Genomic DNA, 21,506 nt, shown 5'->3' with positions numbered 1-21,506 from the left:
TCAGGTTTGGTCATTCTCACGTTGACAGAGATTTTGCTCTACCTGTGATGTGCTACCACCCAGTGGTGGCATATTGACATCCAAAACTCGCAACGCACTGTTAACAGGTTTGAAAAATAGTAGCCTTTATTTTCTAATGGTGGTATTTACAAGTGGCGTGCTGTCTTGGTACATGTGATAAAAGCACATAGTAAAAAGATATGAACACATCTCAGGCAAAGAAAGCATAACCAAATTAACTACTGACATTTGGATATGGAAAAAAGATAAATATCCTATCTAATGTATGCAGTTGTTTTAAAACTACAAAGAATGAAGCTTCAGCATTGCCCTTCAGCATCCAGTGAGTAAACTTACACTCTTTTCCACAAACATGTGCCCTGCTAAATTATTCAAATGAATGACAAATACAGTTCTAGCATTACGCAAAAAAACAAAACAATCAATATTAAAAGAATCACAGAATAACATCCAATCTTGATTTAACAAAGAAAAAAATAATACATTAGAAAAAGCACTATGTGAAAACTAGCTGTTGCAAATGAAATTGTGAAGACATTGATGTTTGACATTAGCCGGAGGAACCGTGGTTACAGCTTGTATGTCACAAGGTAATTTGACTCCTAAAATAGTTCAAAATCTGTTTCAATAAATGTTTGTAGTACACTTCAGAAATAGGAGACTACGGTTTAGTGGTTTGTATTTCAATACAAAATGTGGACATAGTTGTAATACATATTTTTGCTTAGATGTTTTTTGTTGAATTTCTTTTAAGAATTAGGATACTTTTGGAGGGCAGTACCTCATGGAAAATAATAAAGAAATGCTTAAGAATGGCTTAAAACTAAAGAAAAAATGAACTGAAACAACTCCAAAAATAAGCAGTTGATCAAACTGATTAAAACTATATGGTTGTCCAACATTTTAATAATGTTGGCTCTGATACACAAGCTGTAACTGCAGTCACTGCCGCTAAACAGACATTTGAGATTATTGACGATACATTTGGTTTCTGATACAGTATGCTTTCCATAAATAATAAAAAGAACCTTGAATTCTGACAAATAATATTCTCTTTTACATCGATATACAAACAACATAACAAAAGATCATAAATACAGGACAGACTGGTGTCCCCAACATTCAATAAACATTAATAGAACTGTGTTTTTCTAAATGCAATGATTAAAGTACATTGTCAGTTGGTGTTATGGTGGGAAATATCACATTTCAATAAACAAATATCGCCACATCTGGCTTTATCATGCAAAAGTGTAGATTGTGATAATGGGGACTGTAACATTCTTCTGAAACAATAGAACGGAAATGCTAAAAGAATAATTGATATGGAGAAAAGAGTAGAAACTAATGTTCAGCAGGTGAAATGGATACATAAGCTGAGTCTCCATACTCATATTTTGGTTAAAAAAGGGACACTGTAAGCCTTCAAATCCAACAATACGAAATATGAAGCCTTGAATTTGTAGAGGTAAATATTTTATATTCTATCCTATACATGTATTAAATCACATACTGTATCTTTTTATATGTCATTTTAGGCTAAACTCTAGTAAGAAAATTCATACTGTCAAAAGGTGTCGGCTGAGGTGTGACTCAGCAATAATGACTATTACACAAATACGGTAACTGGTTTGAGTGAAGTACTTATGTACAAATACTGTTTGTCATATTTAAGCAGTTTTATGTGATGACTGAAATAAGATTTAATTTGAATGTGTGGAGGAAAGATAAACTTTAGACACACCGCAGTTTGAAACTCACTAAAAATATAAGGACAATTTAAAGTCTACCTTGGCGCCTTGGGATACAGAGTAACAAAAACAGCAAAGTGGGGGACAGAAGGAACAGGATGTCAAGTCTTATCCCTGATTAAACAACGTCGCCCGGAGATGAATGATGGCAGGCACTTGAATGTCATGGTTGTGTGTGTGTGTGTGTGTGTGTGTGTGTGTGTGTGTGTGTGTGTGTGTGTGTGTGTGTGTGTGTGTGTGTGTGTGTGTGTTTAGAAAGTGGTGGATAGTCACAAGAGACTGATAGTCCTTAAAGAGTGTTTCTTGGAAAACAAAAAGATGGAAGAAAAGATGCCTCCTCCTCAGGATTCCATCTCGTCTCCATCAAACGACGGCGGCTCGAAACTTACTACCTCCTCATAGGTTAACCCTGAGAGACGATATACAGTGTGAGAGGTTATTTACAAATGACTTCTGAAGCAATCTCTTGGATACACAACTTGCATCTACTTATTTTCTTCCCAGTAGTTCAGGATATAGCCGGGGAATCAACAATGTGCCAACTTACTCTTCCATTCCTCTATTTCCAGTTCGCGGCTTTCAAAGCTCTGGTCGTAAGGCTCCGCTTCGGGCTCGTCGTCTGGATCGTGGTACTGGGCAAAGTAGGGGTGGGCCAGAGCTTCAGATGCCGTGATCCGTTTGTCTGTGTCCAGCACCAGCATTTTCTCCAGCAAGTCCACCGCTTGAACACAGCAACAAGAGAACAATGAGTATGTGAAAGGCAAAGAGACAAGGCAAAAAATCCTCCATCCAAACTTTTATCTATAATCTAATACTGCTGGATAGGTGTTAAAACTGTTATTACATAACTGTGGTCAAAATTGTTCATGGGGGATGATTTAAATTGCACAAACTTATAGTAATTGAGGATAACCCGGACCAAAAATAAAATGGAAACAGTGATTTTATGATACCACTAGAGGGACTGAGTGAGTCAGGAGTAGTGTCAGCCACAGTATGATGGTAAAAAAAAGAAAAGAAAAAAGGGTACTTACCAAGAGGGTTGGCACCAATAAACACATCAGCAAAGTTCCTCTTGGGCATGTGGGGAAGTGAGTTAATGTAGTTCCTCGCCTGTGACAAAAGATGAACAAAACCGCTAAACTGTAAAAGACCGCACAGTTGCAAAAGGTTGCACATTGACGTGCTACAGTTTAAAATGGAAACTCTTGACATACCTAACATTGATGTACTAATTTTGCCTAGTGCAAAAACTATTATTGATGTACATCCTTTCAGTAAGGCATGCTTCAAGCACTTTAACAACCACCCAAACCACACTCATTACACAAACGTGCCCTAACTTTCATAATCAATTAAATGATTCCAGCTGGGGTGGGGAAGAGCAGGGGCTCGTAGAAAGGTGGAGGGCATATGTCTCACCTCGTGGCTGGGCATCCTGCTTATGAGAGAGGCTGGGGGAGTCCCAGTCAGGCGCATTATCTGCTGCAGCTGGTTTATATCTATAGCTTCTGAGTCAAGGGGCATCATAACATGGAGGTCAGCATGTCAAAGAGCATGGGTGGTTAGGATAGGTTGTGTATTGAGGGGTGAAAATGGGGGGAACACACACGCAGGTTGAGAATTAAGAAGATGTAAGAGGAGAAAGACCGTTTCTGAGCTTCAATATACAGCAATCCTTGCCTGACTATATCCAAAATGAAGGTATTTACAGAGATTGATGGACGATGTAACCCTGGGCTGCACAAGAGGCTCATAGTACTTGCTAGAAAGAAGTGGGAGTCAAAGCCGTGTGCTAAAGGGCAAATAAAGCCACTAAGAAAAAACACGATTTCAGGGCAAAACAGGTGCAGCTTTAGTAGCAATACAAAGTAGTAAAGTAGACTAACTCTTGCCAAAGCAACACAAACACAGGCAGCCCAACAGAACTGGGCGGGATGGTACATGACACTCACAGACTCCGAAGAGATTTTCATCAAGAGCTCGGGCCCTGGGGTTCCGACGAGCATCATTATAAGCTTCAACTGATCAATGTCTACCACACTCACATGAAGGAAAACAGGAAGGAGGGAGGGTGTTGGACAAGGAGAGAGGGGTGAGAGTCACAGCTGTCACTGGTGAAGAAAATAGTCTTCAATCAAAAGTAAGAGAATTTAAAAAAAGTCAACAACTCAAATGAACTCAACTCATATGTGTACTGTGTCGCACACTGTGGTGCATAATTGATAGTTACTGATTACAACATTTGGAAGTTGAATAAAGACTGAAAGAACAAGAATCCCAAACTCCCAAGCTCATAACCACTATATCTTTTAGTACTAAGGATTAGATTGTTCTGTTTAATCAGGCAAAACTAAGGCTCTTTCTTTATTGCATGCCATGCAATATTAGGTCATTTTGCAAGTTTCCAGGCAATAAAAAATTTAAAAGTAAAGCAAGTAGGGCTGCAACTAATGATTGTTTTCATATTCGTTTCCACATTTGGACTATGAAATGTCAACAACTAAAAAGTAAAAACAAAAACAAACCTGACGATGTTAAAGATGCAGCAGGTAAGCCTTATAAAACTAACTTTCTGTCATATTTGCTGAAACTGACCCTATGTTCAAGTAGAACTACATGAAGCAGGTCATTTAAAAAATCCGGCTCCTCTGGCACCACCTACAGCCTAGGTCTAACTGCGTGTCAATCACTGCTCATGCACACGCATTCATTCTCCCTTGTGGGGGGAGGGGCTTAGGAGATCGTTTTGGGCTTCAGCAGAAAGGGGGGAGGGACTGAGAAGTTGTCTTAATCCTGGATCTTCACAATCCTACCTACAGCACCTTTAAGCATTTTTGCTTGAAAAATAAAAAAACGATGGGCCAATTCATTAATCTGATTAATCTAATCGGTGTCGCTTAGACAAGCAAGACACACCGAAAACATCAGCAAACAGGCAGTACATTTTTAAAGTCCCTTAACTGGTCACTGACAGTTTGAAGTGATCTACTATACCAAACAAAACCAGATTTGTTATTTAAATTTGAGAATATCATCAATCTTTAGTGAATTAATATAGGGGTGACTTTGTCCCTTGATTGGGTTTGGCTCAAGCTCCTTCACAATGTACGTTAAAATGAGCAGGAGCTTATAATATGCAACACACACACACACACTGGCATTCACAGCAGGAATCACAAACACAATATGCAACAGCAAGCCTGTGCTTTTGATCTTTAAGAGAACCATGACCTCAGTAGTGTGTGCCAACATCTGTATTTAAAGGTGTGTGTGTGTGTGTGTGTGTGTGTGTGTGTGTGAGTGTGTGTGTGTGTGTGTGTGTGTGTGTGTGTGTGTGACAGTGTCTTCCTGTGTGTTTTTGTATTTAACATTGTTATGTTCTGCTGCTGTGCATGGGAAGCTTTGTGGGAGGGAAACAGGAAGGTGTACTGTATTTTGAAGAAGCAGTGGAGACAACAGTGGGCAGCGCTGAGTCATAGACTGCAGGGGCTTCTTAACTCCCATAACATGCATGCACACGCACACAAGCTTCCTTGACTATTCTGGCATGCAGCTCACAAAAGTCAATACTCAGCAATGCTTTTGAGTCTGCTTGAAGTATGTGTATGTGTGTGTGTGTGTGTGTGTGTGTATTTGAAACACTGTGGCAACAAAGCAATAGCTTGTGTGAGAAACTTAAATGCAGGGAACAATACATCTCTCATAAGTATATACACAAAAGAAGTGTATGCATCCATCTACTACCTCTTCCAGATCTCCCAAAGACCTACAGTAAGAAGCCATTTTATTTTTGCATGGTGATGCCAACGGTGGAAGGATACGGTCTGTGCCAGGGAAGAGCGTCTGTCCAGTAAGTAGTTCAGCCATGATGCAGCCCACCGACCAGATATCCACTATTACATGTAATGAAGAAAAACATGCAGCATAGTGAATACTTTAGAATATGAAACAACTTGTCTGTTTAAAATCCAGCATCCCTTACATTACATTCATTTCCCCAAGCTCAAGCTTTTCAAAAGCCTAATGCAGACCAATAAGGCTTCCCATTGGACTCATACGGGGATTTAACAATAAGTTGTATCATTTGTAATGTCCAATACAAGGGTCTTCAATACTTGTGGCAAATTCGGCATTTATCTTTTTTTTCAGAATTTCTTAAACATGCAGTGTTGTCATTGTTAAGCAGACATTTCTGTTTTTGTCACTGTCTGGTCACATCTGGTTAATTTCCATGGTATTGTACATATGCTGCCAAACTCTAAAACAAATTGAGCTGAACTCCTTTGTTTTATGCAAAGATCCTTGCATTTACACATGCACTAGTTAAAAGAAACTAAAAATTGCTGATGGGAAAAAAATGCTACACTTTCTATCTGGTTGTATCATATTCTAAAAAATGATAAAGTGGAGCAAAAACATCATCTGTCATCAGTGCCATACAACTCAAAAGGCAACTCATCTATTGACCATTTATACCAACACCACAAAGCCATGCAAGACAACTGCTTCGGCTGAAAAAAAGAAAAGCTGGCCTAGTTTTTCTATAATCGGCCTCATCATTTCTTGTGTAACAAAGTCTTAACAAGCGACGCTACAGAAGAAACAGCTACATATACCTGGTGAAAGTATTTTTTTCCCCATAAATAAATATAAATATATTTATTAGCAATGTATACTGCAGACAACAAAAACTTTTTCATTATTGAATATGTGAATTATGATAACCCCTAAACACAGATGTCAGCGAGCTATTTCAATACAAGCTATTTCAATTATGTGAAATTGCACGTCATGTTACTAGGGGTGTGACGAGACACTCGGCTCACGAGACAATACAAGATATTGGGTTCACAAGATCGAGACAAGATTTTAACACTATTTTAAAGAAAACTTCAATGACGAAATATGAAGAAAAAAAAGTCTTTTATTCAATCGAAAATCACGAAATGAAAAACCATGGTGAAAGGTTTTGCCACAAACTCATATGGCTTCTCTCCTGTATAACTAACCTCTTCAGACATAATTACTGCGGCGTGAACTTCTACGGTAACTTCTAATTGAAGCTGTGTGACCTTCTAACTGAGCTACTTTAGTTTCCTCAAATAAAACATGAAAACAGTATAAATAACAAAAATGAATGACTAAGTTTTTTTAAGTGCAAACCATAATCAAACTACAAACAGAGACTGACCAGTTTTTTTCTTCAAGCATGATACACTGCTCAGCCTAACATATGGTCACATTTCACAGTGATTATGTTCTAAAGCACAAATAAATAACCATCAAACACTCAACAGATGACTTTTTCCGAGACAGATGCCCTTTCCTCCCGCTCTGCATTTCATTAATTGCAGCAGTAAACAAGGACGTAGCTACTCTAGTATCGATTTATAACCATTTTAAGACGAGGTGAGAATATTTCTCTTTGTTTGATATCATTAAAAGTAAAGTTAGGCTTTGCTGTCGGCTTCCCGACTGTTCTCTCTGGAGAAAAAAAGAGAGAGATTTGTGTAAGCCAGCAGCCCCACTGGACTGCAGGCTGCTAACATTCAGTCAGCCCAAAACATTATGATTAAATCTCTGTGTATACCTGTCATGTTGTAGTGCATCCAGTTGAGCATGATCTCTGGGGCTCGGTACCACCGGGTGGCTACGTAGCCTGTCATCTCATCATCTGTGTGCCGTGCCAAACCAAAATCCAGGATCTGAGGGACAAAGTTGTTTGATGAACTCCACATGATCAGCTAAATCATATACGGTGAACTTTATTTCAAGACGACCATTTCTCACCTTGAGCTCACAGTCTTCATTCACAGCCAGATTACTGGGCTTCAAGTCCTGAGGAGAAAAGAGGGGCACGAAGGAAAAGTCAAGACAGGATACAGAAGCAACGCACAGGTATCCTGCTATCCGCCTTTCCCTGTTTAACCCAACACCATATAGGGTAGCTGATGTGGCATTCATTGTTTTGGCCTTTGTAATGGACACCTCTTCAGGAGGTTAAGCCATGTAAGAGAATCTATCAGACTAAAAAAGGACATTAAACATATCATCATAACTTACTCTGTGGATGATATCTGCAGAATGGATGTACTGTGGGGGAACAATAAAAATGATGGTTAAGCGTATATTACACTCTCAATTTGAACACAGCACAACTGACAGTGTATTGATTTTGCTCATTTTGTACCTACATCATAGTTTAATGTTTGTGTATGTGTGTAACCACATGTCACGGATAGTTACCATACTACTGTTCTGCCAACCATTTTCGTACTAATCTCTTGTGCTACATTTTAAATCTACAAAAAATAATTCCTTGAACTGAGTTCTTGTGTTACGCTGGGAGCTTCACTGACCTTTAAGCCTCTGAGAATCTGGTAGATGAGGAACTGGACGTGGTCATCAGTCAGCTTTTGACACTTAACGATGTTGTTGAGGTCTGCACCCATTAGGTGGGTCACCAAGTACCTGCAAATCATACAGTACAGCCGATGAGATGTGATCTCTAAATCCGTCTTAGTCTTCTGCACCTTTCTTTTTTTGTATCTTCTTCAGCTTTCTTTAATTCATTTTCATTGGTTTTCTTACCATCATTGCTTATTGTGTTGTCATAGCTGATGAAGTGCTTTGTAACTTTATTGTGAAAACAAATGCTGTTAAAATCACTTTACTTTCTACAACAAAGACATATGTAATACTGACTTCATTTGCAAGTGGTTTACTATTCTGTGTAACTTTGCCAATATTGAAGAAAAGCCAGTGGTTCATGCATAATTTATACACTTTAAGAAAGGAGGGGGGGGGGGGGGGGGAACAAAGAGTTGGTAAAGGAAAATGTGTGATTGTTTCACTTATCTTTTTTTGATAGTGAAATGTTTATACAGCCAACAGTTCGGCTGAAGAAGGCCAAATATAATAAAAGTGCACATGTGAAGTTATTGCATGGTACATCCGACCTTATTACGCAAGAGACCAGTTGTTGGCTGGCCTGTGAACATGTTAATGCATCTACTTTGATAGAAAGGAGAGGTTTCACAATTGCTCCTGTCTTTTTTACTTGTCACGTGAAACAGAAGTGTTAAATCTTTATGCTGCAACTTTAGTGCTGGTTGTTTTATTGTGTGTAGCTTCATCTCACATTTCCACAAATGTGCAACCTGCCGATGACGCTAGGCCTGTCACGATAACAAATTTTGCTGGACGATAGTCCCAGAAGTTATTGCGATAAACGATAATATTGTTGTTCTGAGACCATTTTCATCTAATATAATGATAATGGCATAATAATGCAGGGACACCTTTTCAAAGATCAATAAACTTTTATTTCTAAAGAATATTTAACACTGAAACTGGAAGACAACAAAACAACCAAAAACAATAAATAAAATGGACTCTCAGTCTCTGTTAACAAAAGATGCACTGGGATAAAAACCAAACACAATCAAAACAATAAATAAATGGATGTAAACAAAATTGCACTTCAAAAAATATTAAACATTAGGCTCAGACATAAATAGTGATACATTCCTTAATAGGCAAAACTGCCAGTTAGGACCTTTGTAAACAAAAAGTGCAAAAGAGATGAAGCAGATGCCTCAACATATGCAAAAAGATTTTTAAAAATAATTTGTCCAGCATAAAGCTTTGTTCATATAAAGGCGAAAGTGAATTGCAGTCTATGTCCACAGCAGGGTGGAGAGAGAGAGAGAACCGACCGACCGACCGAGACCACATTTAGTTACTGTTTTACAACAAATGTGACAAACCGACTTGCTCAGGTTAAGTGGTTCACCACGGTCATTCGGTTTGAATCTGAAGTGTACTGCAGCTGTCGCGTTTGGCTTTGAAACCAATTCTATCTTTTTTTTTTTATTCCTCCAACTCTCAACTAGCATTTTCTCTGGCTATACTCCTCACGCAGCTCTTTTGCTGCACTCTGTGGTAGGCTACGCCAGGAGTCCCGCCTCCCCACACAAAAGACCATGCGGCTGACAAGTGACTGACACGAGGGTTCAGTCCTCGTTACGCTAAGGAACCGAGAGGGGCCACCGATGTACCGGAGTGGTCATCCAGTCTCTTTGGTAGAGAGAGAGAGAGAGAGAGACGGGGAAAACAAACAAGCATGCAAATGGCAATTATCGTGGCCGGAAAAAATTATCGAGCTCATTTTTATTCATAATGCGATTAATTAATTTATTGCATATCGCGACAGGCCTAGATGACGCCACACCATGCTGAGAATTCAAGGACACTGACTGAGTATTTCACACACACACACACACACACACACACACACACACACACACACACACACACACACACACACACACACACACACACACACACACACACACACACACACACACAGCCAGATGGCTGTTACCATGGAGACTAGCCGTGGTGCACAAGTTCACCCAAAACAATCACCTTAGTAAAACCTGCCACGTGCTGGACTCACATGAAGTTATGATTCGTTTGTAGTACTTTTGCTATCGTGTTGATCTTGCAATGGTCTGCTGATATGAAGGGTTTCATTGTGTGAGAATGAGGAAAGAAAGAGCTTAAGACAGAGGGGAGGCAGGGAAAGACACAAACACCAAGGAGACAAAGGCAGAGGAAAAACTAAAAGACAGGAGTAAAGGGATGAGAAAAAATGTGACTTACACATCATTGAACTCCTCTAAGCTTGTTGCTGGTGTGAAAACATCTAATAGACCAATCACCTGATGGCAAAAAGAGAGGTCAAAAGGTCAGAAAACAGTAAGAGAATGTATTTGTGTGACAGATTTCAAATGAACAAAAACATAAATTTCATTGAGTGTTTGACAAACAACCATTTGATAAATCAGCATGCATGCTTTTAATGCAAGAATATGTTTGACAACAAACTGACAATCAATAACTGTGACGTTTCTACCATTTCCAAGATATGATATGATGTACAGTATGTTATTATTCTGTTCTGCAATATCTGAAGTTTAATTTTATTAAGTCAAACAAGCAGGCAAGTCTTGCCTTGTTACACTACTCCAGTTACAAGGACTCATGCTAGATTTTATGTATATTGACGTACACTAGGTTATCGTAGACTCTGTTTTGGTTACTGGTTGGTTTAGATACATAAATGGGGCTGATAACAACCACAACAGATATTATTTCAGAGGAAGCAGCGAACATTATCCTGTAAAGATTGTCCATCACGCTGTCAGGACAGGCACAGGCAGTGTTATATGATGCGTCTAAGTGTGAACAAAGGAAAATATACATTTAACACACTTAAAGGCACAAAAGCAATGCCTCATATAGGATTGGGTTACATTTAATTGGTTTGACATGCTTGCTCCAACAACAGCAAGTTTTTTCTAATAGCTTTGAAATGTTTAGTGTGTTGCGTTTGTTTTCATTCATTCATTAACATTACGATTGCTTTAATTAGATGTGTTAAACATGCCTTTTGCAAGATCCTTTCTACTACAATGGATAAGTGAGTTTGTGACTGCGTGACAGGAAAACCAAAAAGAATGTGTGACAAAGTATGATAGACTTTGATATTATCTGCACATAAATCTTATTTTTAGGTTTCAACACAGCAAAAAAGAGAGATCAGAAGACAGGAAGCACATTAGAGGATAACCACAAGTGTGTATGTGTATCTATTACAGTACACATACAGTATATGCACACATTAATGCGTACACATGCATGCTAGCACACTGTAATAACACAAGAGCAGCCCACCCACACAGGGCACAAAACCACAGCTGATTGGTGGGCCGGAGCCACAACAAACAGCTGATTGGTCCACACAGGCTTTCCAAAATCGAAACCCAGGGAGTCTCCTGGCAACAGCGTGAGCACAACACAGAATCCCTCTGTGTAAAGCATAGGTAGGTATTACAATGCTTTGATGATTTAAGAACAAAAAGCACAGCTTTATGCAATCTACCCTGTTATGATGAAACAGAACCTGGTAATAACATGCTCATTAATGATCAGCAATAAATGAGATGTCTGGACCACCACATTCACATAAAAATGTATTTTATTTCGAATATGTTACAATATGTAACATATTAACATATGTAATATTTCAGGTCAGTTTTTTACTGACATGTTTATACATCAATATTTTGTATATGGCACAGTGATATAGGCACTGATTATGTATAATCCTAAATAATCTTAGACTAGTAAACCCATGTAAAACCAAATGAATGCCTGAGATATTTTACCAGTAGTGCCAGTGCACCATTCAACACTAATTCCTAAACTGCTTAACAAGAGAGTCCAAGCTGTTGTGTAGCAGGGAAATAAAACCGGATCCAGGAAAATAAATGTGTGAAAGCGATGTAAAATAATGTTCATATAAAATTATAATAAATTGCTTGAAATGGGCTTTCATTTCACCATGAGATCTGCTGTACTGTACTGTTGGTCTCAACTGCTGTTGAGACTTTCCATACTTGTTCGAGGTGCAGTTTCTTTTTTCCTCTGTGTGCGCGTGTCATCTAAAACTGCTGTGCTTCACAGCGGCTGTAGGTTGATGATACTGGAGAAAGCACCAGTCCACCCTGTCACTCATCAGTGAGCTCTCAACAAGCTATTTCTACCTATTACAATGGCCAACAGAAAACTATTGAGTCAACTCTTTACAATGTAAAATTCCCCACTTTTCCCCTACAAAGAGCACAGCACCAACAGAAACGTCTAGTCTTACTAACACACTCATACCATTCACCAGTGGACCTGTTCCACACAGAAGCCCATTACCTGCACTTCAGCCTGAGATATCGTAACCACTGCTGTTACATAACACAAGAGGATCCACTCTATTTGGTCAAAGTGTTAGCTGGATGCACAAACAGCACACAGGAAGTAGGAGCTGTGTTTGTGTTTTGTATGTGGGCAAGTGTCACAGAAAACCAAAACACAAGCAGAGAATGCAGGAAGGGAAGTAAAGCCACTGCCCTAAAGTATTAAAGTAAAAAGGCATGAGCCAAAATTGCTGCATCATCAAAATGAGATGACAGGAACAGACACCAGAGTGTGATGGGACTGCAGCTGTAAACCTGTTTGGCAACTTACGGCTCACTAAGCAGTGCAGCACAACATGCTTTGCATCACTCGCAGGAAAAAGCTCTTCTAAGAGGACATCACACTGACCACAATCCCCCTTGCTTGAGGCCAGTGTGCTCGTGTGTGTTTACACTGTCACACATAAAACTAAAAAGTTGTTGCTATTTCATAAATCCGCCTATACTGTTTAACACCTGGCAAGCACGGCGTATGTGTATACCATGTGTACATGACATTACAGTGCCTTCAAATGGAGTTGTGTTTACCTTCTTCACATAAGAAGTCAGCTCAATAATCTATTTTACACTTACAGAATTTGGACACTCCCTTGCAAAAATGTAACAAAATCTTGAGCTGAACAGCCTGAGCTCTGCGTTTACAGGTGTTTCTCAGTTTTGGTTTCTAGTTTTAGCTCCCTATCAACTTCTAATTCACGTGGGTCTCCATACACATACTGTAGCTACAGTCCTGGGGGCAGATCTAAATGAACTGAAGCAATCATTATAAGCTTCAAGTCAACAAGGATACAGACAGCATGACAATGTAACCAGTGGTGAATAGGGCCTGTTTCTGCACGTTAGCACTTGCTGTGCAAACCTCACATGCACACATAGGCAATCCTTGCTTAAGGGCATATCTACAGAACAATGCATACTGTACACACACACACACACACACACACACACACACACACACACACACACACACACACACACACACACACACACACACACACACACACACAAGCCAAGCCCTGGCCAGAGATTTAAGGTCAGGTGGTGGAGGTGAGGGTGAGATGGTTGCAGGCGACTTACATTCTCGTGCTTCATGTGTTTGAGCAGCCGGAGCTCTCTGTAGGTTCTTTTTGCGTGGATGATGGACTGGAAGGGTCTGGACAACTTCTTAACTGCTATCTTCAGGCCTGTCTTCACGTCATACACCGAACTGAAAGACAGTGTTTGAAACTGGTAAGACCTTGATTGTGAAAAAAATAACAAAAAATAAACAAGTACACAGATTGTAAAAACACATTACATCAGGCTAATAATTGCCATATCAAAACTAGAGCTCCGATACTGCCTAAAAGGTTGGTATCGGGAAGTACTGGAGTTTATGCACCGATCCGATACCACGTAATAAAGCCCTAAAGAAAAAATACGTTAAAGTAGTTTATTTATGTTCTTTTTCCGTTATAACTGACTGTCAAACTGCAGAATAAAAGAAAGTTCTGTGGCATTCATGTTTCACAAAGAGTTTAACCTGAGCCAGACCGACAACAAAGATAGAAATAATATCACATCCATACAAGGATAGTAGTATACAGTTCTTAAAACATAATAAAATATATGACACACTGGTATCGGAACGGTACTCGGTATCGGCCGATACGCAAGTTCAGGTATCGGAATCGGTATCGGGAAGCAAAAAATGGTATCGGACCATCTCTAATCAAAACCTAAAACATGTTCCTTAATTTAACTGAGGATGAGATGTTTCACTACTGGACTGCGTAGCTTGCTTTAACCGAGTAAACAAAGCAAATAGTTGCAGAACACAGAGTTCTTGGTCAGGTTTTGCTTCGTATTGTACTCGGCAGCCGAAGGCTGTATGGGGGGAGCATGACTGAACATGTTGTCAAATATCAGCTGCATTGTGGACAACACAAGAGTGTTAAAACCCACATTTGGTTTACTGGAAAGATAATGAATTGACAACATGTTGGTCAGTGAATAATGTTGTTTACATGTTCCAGGGGATTGGTACCATAAATGTAACCTAAACGGTTTGGCTTAGCACATGATACCCAGGGCCCACTTGACACTGGACATTATTACAGCTCCATTTCATAATGTATTATTCTTAACTTTTTTTTCCTAATTTATTTCCTTATTATACTTTATATATTATACTAAATTATATACATTATTTACTTGGGGGTGGCTTGGCTTGGGAACCAGAAGGTTGCAGGTTCAAATCCCCGTGAGGACCAAGTACAGACTGCGGAGTGGTGGCTTGAGAGGTGCCAGTTCACCTACTGGGCACTGCACATGGCTGTGTTTGCTTTAGTTATCATTCATCCTTTAATAATTACTTTACTCATTTTATTGTGATGATGTAACTGAATACATCATTGTCACTGTGGAGGCAGTGTGAAAAGAAAAAAAGAAAAATAACAGGTGCGGCAAAAAGAGTCAAAGGAAGTGTAGAATAAAAGCTAAGAGTGAAAGTGCTCTGTTTCTATTGCTGTAACATTAGCAAGCCATGTTAAGCAAAACAGTACAATATATTCTAAGGATAATAACCATTTATTTGCCAGGATATAGGATTGATCGAACATAATTGTCCACAGACAGACAGACATTGTGGGAGTGGTGGAAAAAGAGACATATGGGCCTTTCCTCCCCAAGGAATCGTGACATTGCTGCATTTCCTGCATCTGTAAGAGAACACAACCCACTTACAGCACAATAAACCACATTCCTTCGAGGTCAATTACTTGCATCACAAATGGATGATTGCAAAATCATACGAAACAAATCTGTGCTCAGTTTGTGCCAAAAAGTTTTGTTTCCTCTACTTGTGGTCTAAGCATGTGGGGGGTGAAAAATGTAAATGAGGGTTTTTCTTTGTTTTTTTTATCAACCTGTTTCTGCAAACTACCGGATACGCAAAATAAATCCAGAGGACTTGCAGGGAGTGGTTAAAACTCGTTCACATATTGGTGCAAGCTACTTAAACTACCTGAACTACTGACCCAGTCTCGGCTGCACTGTGGCCTTTAAGTTAAGAGCTTAGTTCAAGGCCATGTCAACAACACTATGTGTTACAGGAAGAGATGAGAGTCATTTCCTCTGGACATATTGCACAAACTAATTGAGAGATTTGAGCTGTCGAACTATCGACCGCACATGACTGGGAATTTAGCATGCACCTGTGTTTCAGTGTACAATGCGACCAATAGTTGCATTAAATCAGATCTGCTTTGGTGCACAGTTAACTTATGGCCCTTAGTGCTGCACATTCAGAATAAGAACAGTAAGATAAGCAGTGTGTTTTTCCAGTAAGTTGGAGATAATCTCCCACACCCACTGCACCCTATGTTCCAGGCTTGCAGAACAACTGGTATATGTGTCACTTGGGGAGGGAAAACCCATAGTCAGTAAACACAGAGTATACCAAAGAGAGAGAGACACACACACACACACACACACACACACACACACAGCTAATCTGCAGGACAAACAAGATGGGTCTAAACATACACTATCCAATTAGTCTGTAATAAATGGAAGTGCAATAATAAATGGCCATAAAAATGTGGGCTGTAAAAGGAGCAGTGTTATGAGACCGGGACCACGGGGAAGGAGTGATCGTCAGCAGTATGTTGACTAACCGACAGACAGACGAGTGAGCAGACAGGCAAATGTGTACTTGAAATGACTAGCGGAGATGTCTGTAGTTAGTGTCATGTCCTTCCTCTTGCCATCACCTCACTTGAAGAATTAGGTTCACAAGAGATTAAAGAGACAAAAGGATTAAAGCTATCACATCATGCCCCACTCTTGGACCATAAACTTCTACACCAGTCACCAGAACAATGATGCATTTGTTGCGCAGCTTAAATTAACTGGTGCATTCATGACATTTTTCTCTACCTTGTCTAATCTGCACATATACGCTTGTATATATAAGATTGCTTATCAGAGTCTGACATGTGGACGCAATCTTGCTGATGAACATGGCTGGCACAAGCATACATTTTAACACTGTATACCTTCTTTTTTTTTTTTTTAAACCTCTGTATACAAATTATTGATACTATCAGCATAAAATCTGATGTTAAAGTCAGCACCATATTGGAAGCATATACTGACAAAAATGTTGAAGACCAGCACTACAGGGAGAAAATATAACCAAAAACATGTGTGTACGCTAAAATTATTAATAGTAAGACTTATCTATACAGAAGTCAAACAAGGATGCCTAACCCCATTAGTTGACATTATAGCCAAATGCAGCACTAACCCATCTAACCTCTATAATCAGAAAAAAACAACACACAAGAATACCCAAGAAGATATTTAGGTATTCCTTCAGCACATATTTCCAAGTTGTTTATGACTCAATTAAAAAAGATGTGAGCATAGATACACATATCTGTGCTGTGCTCGCTTTTAAAGCCAACTTGATTATAAATTGCTAAGAGAAATACAATTAAATCTGTCCATACAAATCCTCTCAGTCATCAGGGAAAGCAGGTATATGGGCCCGTAGTTAAGACTTGTTTTTTAATCGGTTTATGGTTATGACAGGAACTAACAAGTGTGAGATGACAGAAAGAACATCGTGGACTCAAAAGCAACATAACAAGTGGGGAGAAGGGGAACAAATTTTTAATGAGTTTTTAGAGGCTCAGGCAGTAATCAGTTCCACGTTCCCTGTCGTCATCTAGCTTTCCTGTAGCTAGTGGACATGTAATCAGATCTCACTATCATGATGCACCTTAATCTTTAACAGTAAACATTTTGTTATGCACACAGTGACCTGAGGCACACTAATGCTTCTGATATAGCTTGATTTCACCTGTTCCAATCACACAATATTAAAAGGCAAATGGGTTTTAATGCGGACCTTTTATCAATGTACACATGGGAAGCATAATGATTTATTAATCCGGCTCTGTTTAAAGAACCACACGTACTGTGATTATGACCTTAGTGAAAGTAAGATAACATGGTTAAGATGTTTACAGGGCAGTAGCAATAATGTCAGTAGTTACATAATACATCTTTAATTAAATCATAGGGCACATAAACACATAATTTTCCGATCTGCTCTGCTAACCGTGCTACTGTATATTAAAAAAGATTTTATGGAGAAATGCATTGGTCATACAGAGTATATACAGGCTGAAAAAGTGGAATTGACTCAATTTAATTGCAAAAACTTGTGTCTTTTACGTATCTTGGCACCCATGTCTGCATACCAAAGACGTTTTGAGCCTGATCTAAAGCCTTATCCGTTAATTTTGTACCAAAATGAATGGTTTTACTCCTCTGACATCACCAATGCATTCAGTCATGCACCTCACATGACTAAATGCTGGAGCTAAAGTCATGTCAAATTGCTGGTTTTAAACTTAAGCCTTCTTTTTGTTTGGAGAGCTGACAAGTCAGTGCACATTTCTCTAAGGTTAAAACCAAGTACGTCAGCACCTTCTCAACACATTAGCTTCATCATACAATCTTTTCTTAATCAGCAAAATACCTAATGCTGTATATGGTCTGTAAAGACAAAGTAACAAGGCTGTTATTGGACATGATGCAATAAACACACCTGGCAAATATTAACAAAAGAAGGAAATTACATTTGATCTAAATATCCTTTCAAATGCTTAATATAATAAATATAAATAATGCTCAGCAACAAATGTTTTTACTGGTCTGTGCAGAGTTTATGCTATGTGTTAAAGGCTGGGGAATTATTGTTACGATTTCATCAAACCCTAAAATACTAATGTAGAATTCTTTTTAGCCATGATTCAATTCCCTGCGCTAAGCTTAAAATGAGAAATTGATTTATTATGCATAAATGCGCCGGGAGCTTGTATGGGTTTCGTGCTTGTTTCTTTTCAGGCGAGAAACCTAGACTGAACAACACAAGGCACTCAGCACACAGTCCATACTGTAATCCCAGCCAGCGGCATTCTCTATAAACACTTTCTATCCACAGTCAACCTGGATTGCCTCCAAATCTGGCATTTAGAAAATAGAACAAAGGTCCAAAATAAGGAGAAAGTATTAGTGTTTTTTTTTTTTGTCAGAAGTCTTGTATCTTGTATCTGAGTGACAGGTTGATGAGGAAAATAATTTAAACCCCCACAAAGTACATGCTTCCCATATTTAAAAGTTGGGACGAATTCCAGCCGAGAGCCTGAGGAACGTCATGGCAGCAACAACAAAGTCCAGTTGACCCAACAGCAGGGACATGCTGTAGTAGGTGCTGTGAGGTTATTTATACATTTCAGATACCTTCTGAAGGGTTTTAATAACACCCTGCTGTTTGGACCACTGTGCATGCAAAACGTATAGTAAGTCATTTATTGTAAGTTATAGTATTCTAAAGGCTTTGTGATCATATGATGTTTGGGGCTGGATAGCATAAGTTGACAACTTCGTCAAATACCGAGTAAAACACAGGAATTTCCTTGATGACAACTTCCAAGTAGCAGTGACAGAAATAATGAGACAATTGGTCTTTTTTGTATGGGTGGGAGTCTTTGAGAATCGTACGATTCGGTTAGGCAGTTAAGCTAACTGGTCGTTAAAAAAGTTACCCGCATTAATTTGAAATTGAGCTACAGTCTTTTGTCTGTATGAGAATAAAATTAAGTGTGATCTACGGACCAACATCCGTGGTTAAAATGGACGTGGTCTCTGTGACATCACCCATAAGTTTCTGAAGAGCCAAAATAAAGCTCAAAGTGTGCGGCTCCCAGTGGATCCAGCCGTCGCCATCTTGGCAGTGCCCAACTTCGCCTAATCCAAAAATGGTAACGATGGGAAGTATGGATTGAGCTGAGGCGGGCTGAATGAAGCCTACAATCTATACTCGCCTCTTGTGATGGTAGCCACTAGTCACTCAAAGCAGAACACTCCCCCCCTCCCCCTCCCTAGAGACCAATGCTGTAAACACGTTGGGCATTTATGGGGATTAACTATCTTTTGGAGCCAGCCTTAAGTGGCCACTCAATGAACGGCAGTTCCGCATTGGCTTTATTTTTCAGCACTCAGCATTTTTTCCAATCAAGAATCGTTTTTGAATCGAATCTTGAGCCTAAAAATTTATACTGAATCGAATCGTGACATTTTCTGAATCGTGCACCCCCACTATGTTCCATACTGCACTGTGTGCTCTTGGGCTGAGTTTTGCTTTTTCTGTTCAGTTAACATACCTTTATTAACAACAGACTCGATTTTTGGCATTTGTGTATCGATACAGAATTGTACAGGGTAAGAATCGTGATTATAATGTGAATAATTTAATGTGAATAACTAATTTCCCCCACCCCTACTTTTTTTGCACAGAGTGTGGAGCACCAAGGTAAGGTAAACACACTTTTTTCACTTACAGTACTCTTTTGGTCATGATATAAGTGCAGGTTATTAATACAAATCACAGTAATTAGTCTTTTTTCTATTTTCTATAATGAAGAAAGAGACTGTATACATTCTTGCCTTACATGTGCATTGGCAGATGTATGCCCAGTGACTGTCTTCAAAAATAAAGTCATAGTATACCCTTCATTCACCACTAATAACTGCAAAAACCACATATACTCAACAGTTGAAGGTGTGGAAGTAGGGTCAAAACCAACAGTAAAAGTTAAAATTACGGCACGATGCCATCCATGACTTTGTAATGACAAAAAAGGCGTCACAGCTGAGGCCACTACCTAACCTCGGGACTGTGAGTCATGGGTGTACCACAACGGGAGAAAGGATGACATCATTCTAGAGTCATCATCGTCGTCGGATGGGCTCCTGTAGAAAGCCCTCACTGTGCACGAGGGGGCCTACTTTCTGAAAACCACGTGACCTTCTGGTACTCTGCAGGCTGCACCCAACTGGAAAATGCATAATGCGTGCTATGTGCGGATGTGTAAAGTACCAGGTTGTACGTACAGGACGACAATAGTATTGTAGTGGAAGGCGAGTATTTCGCTAGGTGCATGGACAGCAATGATCAGTCTTCTTCAGAAGATCTGATAAACGATTAAAAAGCAGTCCGTCGGCATGTTTAACACTCCTGGAGCTGTCAGTGTGCTTACTGGAAATTAGCGCTACATACAGGTGTTTACAGGACAAGACAGTAAAGCAAAAATGTTAACAAGAACAAATATAACCCCCACCCGCCGGATAAATGCTAGGCACTCTGAAGCGTGCACGATGTTCATAACAGTAGTATGAAAATGTAAACAAACGGCATAACTGATATTTTCCCCTTTCTTCCACTGGCACCCTTTACAGATTGATAAGCAGCCCGTGGAGAGGCAACTCTGACGGGCCTCTGTAGGTGGTGGGAACCCGTTTGGCCGTTGTGCAATCGTGCTGTGTGCTCTCGATAGTGCTCTGCAACAACTGCTTACCATACAGATCCGTAAGCACCGGAGCCGACGGGAGACAAGTTCTGGTACCGCTCCGGGACCTCCCACACGGTTTTGTTGAGCTCCTGTCGGTAGAAAGTGGGTCTCTCCTTCTGCGACATTCCTGCGGATTTACCAGCCGCGCAGCGACAAAACAAGCCAGCGGAAACTTCTGCCCTCTCTCCTCTCCTCCCCGTGTGGCACGACGTGCTGCTCCCTAAACCAAAAACGGAGAAAGTCCTCAATCACTCAAACTTCAGACGCTCAGTCGTGCAAATTCGGTGCAATAGTGCAAAAAAAATCACCGCTTCTCCGTGCACGTCGGGGCGCTTGGAGACAACTTCCTCCACAAAACGCGCTCGGGTCAGGAGGAAGAGCTGTCTGGACTAGCTTTCGCTGAATTTTTCGCACCGTTCAGTGCTGGTCTCGCTCATGTCTCGCTTTGCTGCTGGGCGCGCGGAAACGTGAACGTGTACGTCCCTTCGTCACTGTGCGCTCCCGGCAAT

The 21,506-nt window shown here is 39.8% G+C and overlaps 1 protein-coding gene across 3 annotated transcripts; it reads right to left on the bottom strand.

The window, feature by feature from the left end:
• Positions 1-100: 100 nt before the first annotated feature.
• mapk14b (mitogen-activated protein kinase 14b) lies at positions 101-21,470 on the bottom strand. Of its 3 annotated transcripts, XM_078248139.1 has the most exons (13): positions 21,306-21,469; positions 21,004-21,217; positions 13,670-13,799; positions 10,443-10,501; positions 8,135-8,246; positions 7,839-7,868; positions 7,566-7,613; positions 7,366-7,480; positions 5,597-5,668; positions 3,195-3,274; positions 2,807-2,885; positions 2,320-2,493; positions 101-2,181 (listed from the first exon to the last, which is right to left on the bottom strand). In XM_078248139.1, the coding sequence occupies exons 2-13, from the start codon at positions 21,120-21,122 to the stop codon at positions 2,114-2,116; spliced, it is 1,086 nt and encodes a 361-aa protein (XP_078104265.1). In that variant the 5' UTR covers positions 21,123-21,217; positions 21,306-21,469; the 3' UTR covers positions 101-2,113. The 3 variants fall into 3 exon arrangements, with proteins under 3 accessions (XP_078104265.1, XP_078104264.1, XP_078104266.1); XM_078248138.1 differs by having other exon boundaries at positions 21,004-21,469; XM_078248140.1 differs by lacking the exon at positions 3,195-3,274 and having other exon boundaries at positions 5,520-5,668; positions 21,004-21,470.
• Between the last annotated feature and the right edge of the window lie 36 nt (positions 21,471-21,506).

Source organism: Sander vitreus, chromosome 4, assembly GCF_031162955.1.
Source record: "Sander vitreus isolate 19-12246 chromosome 4, sanVit1, whole genome shotgun sequence".
Lineage (NCBI taxonomy): Eukaryota > Metazoa > Chordata > Actinopteri > Perciformes > Percidae > Sander > Sander vitreus.
Note: the sequence above shows the minus strand (reverse complement) of the source record. Positions and strands in the feature narration are given on the sequence as shown.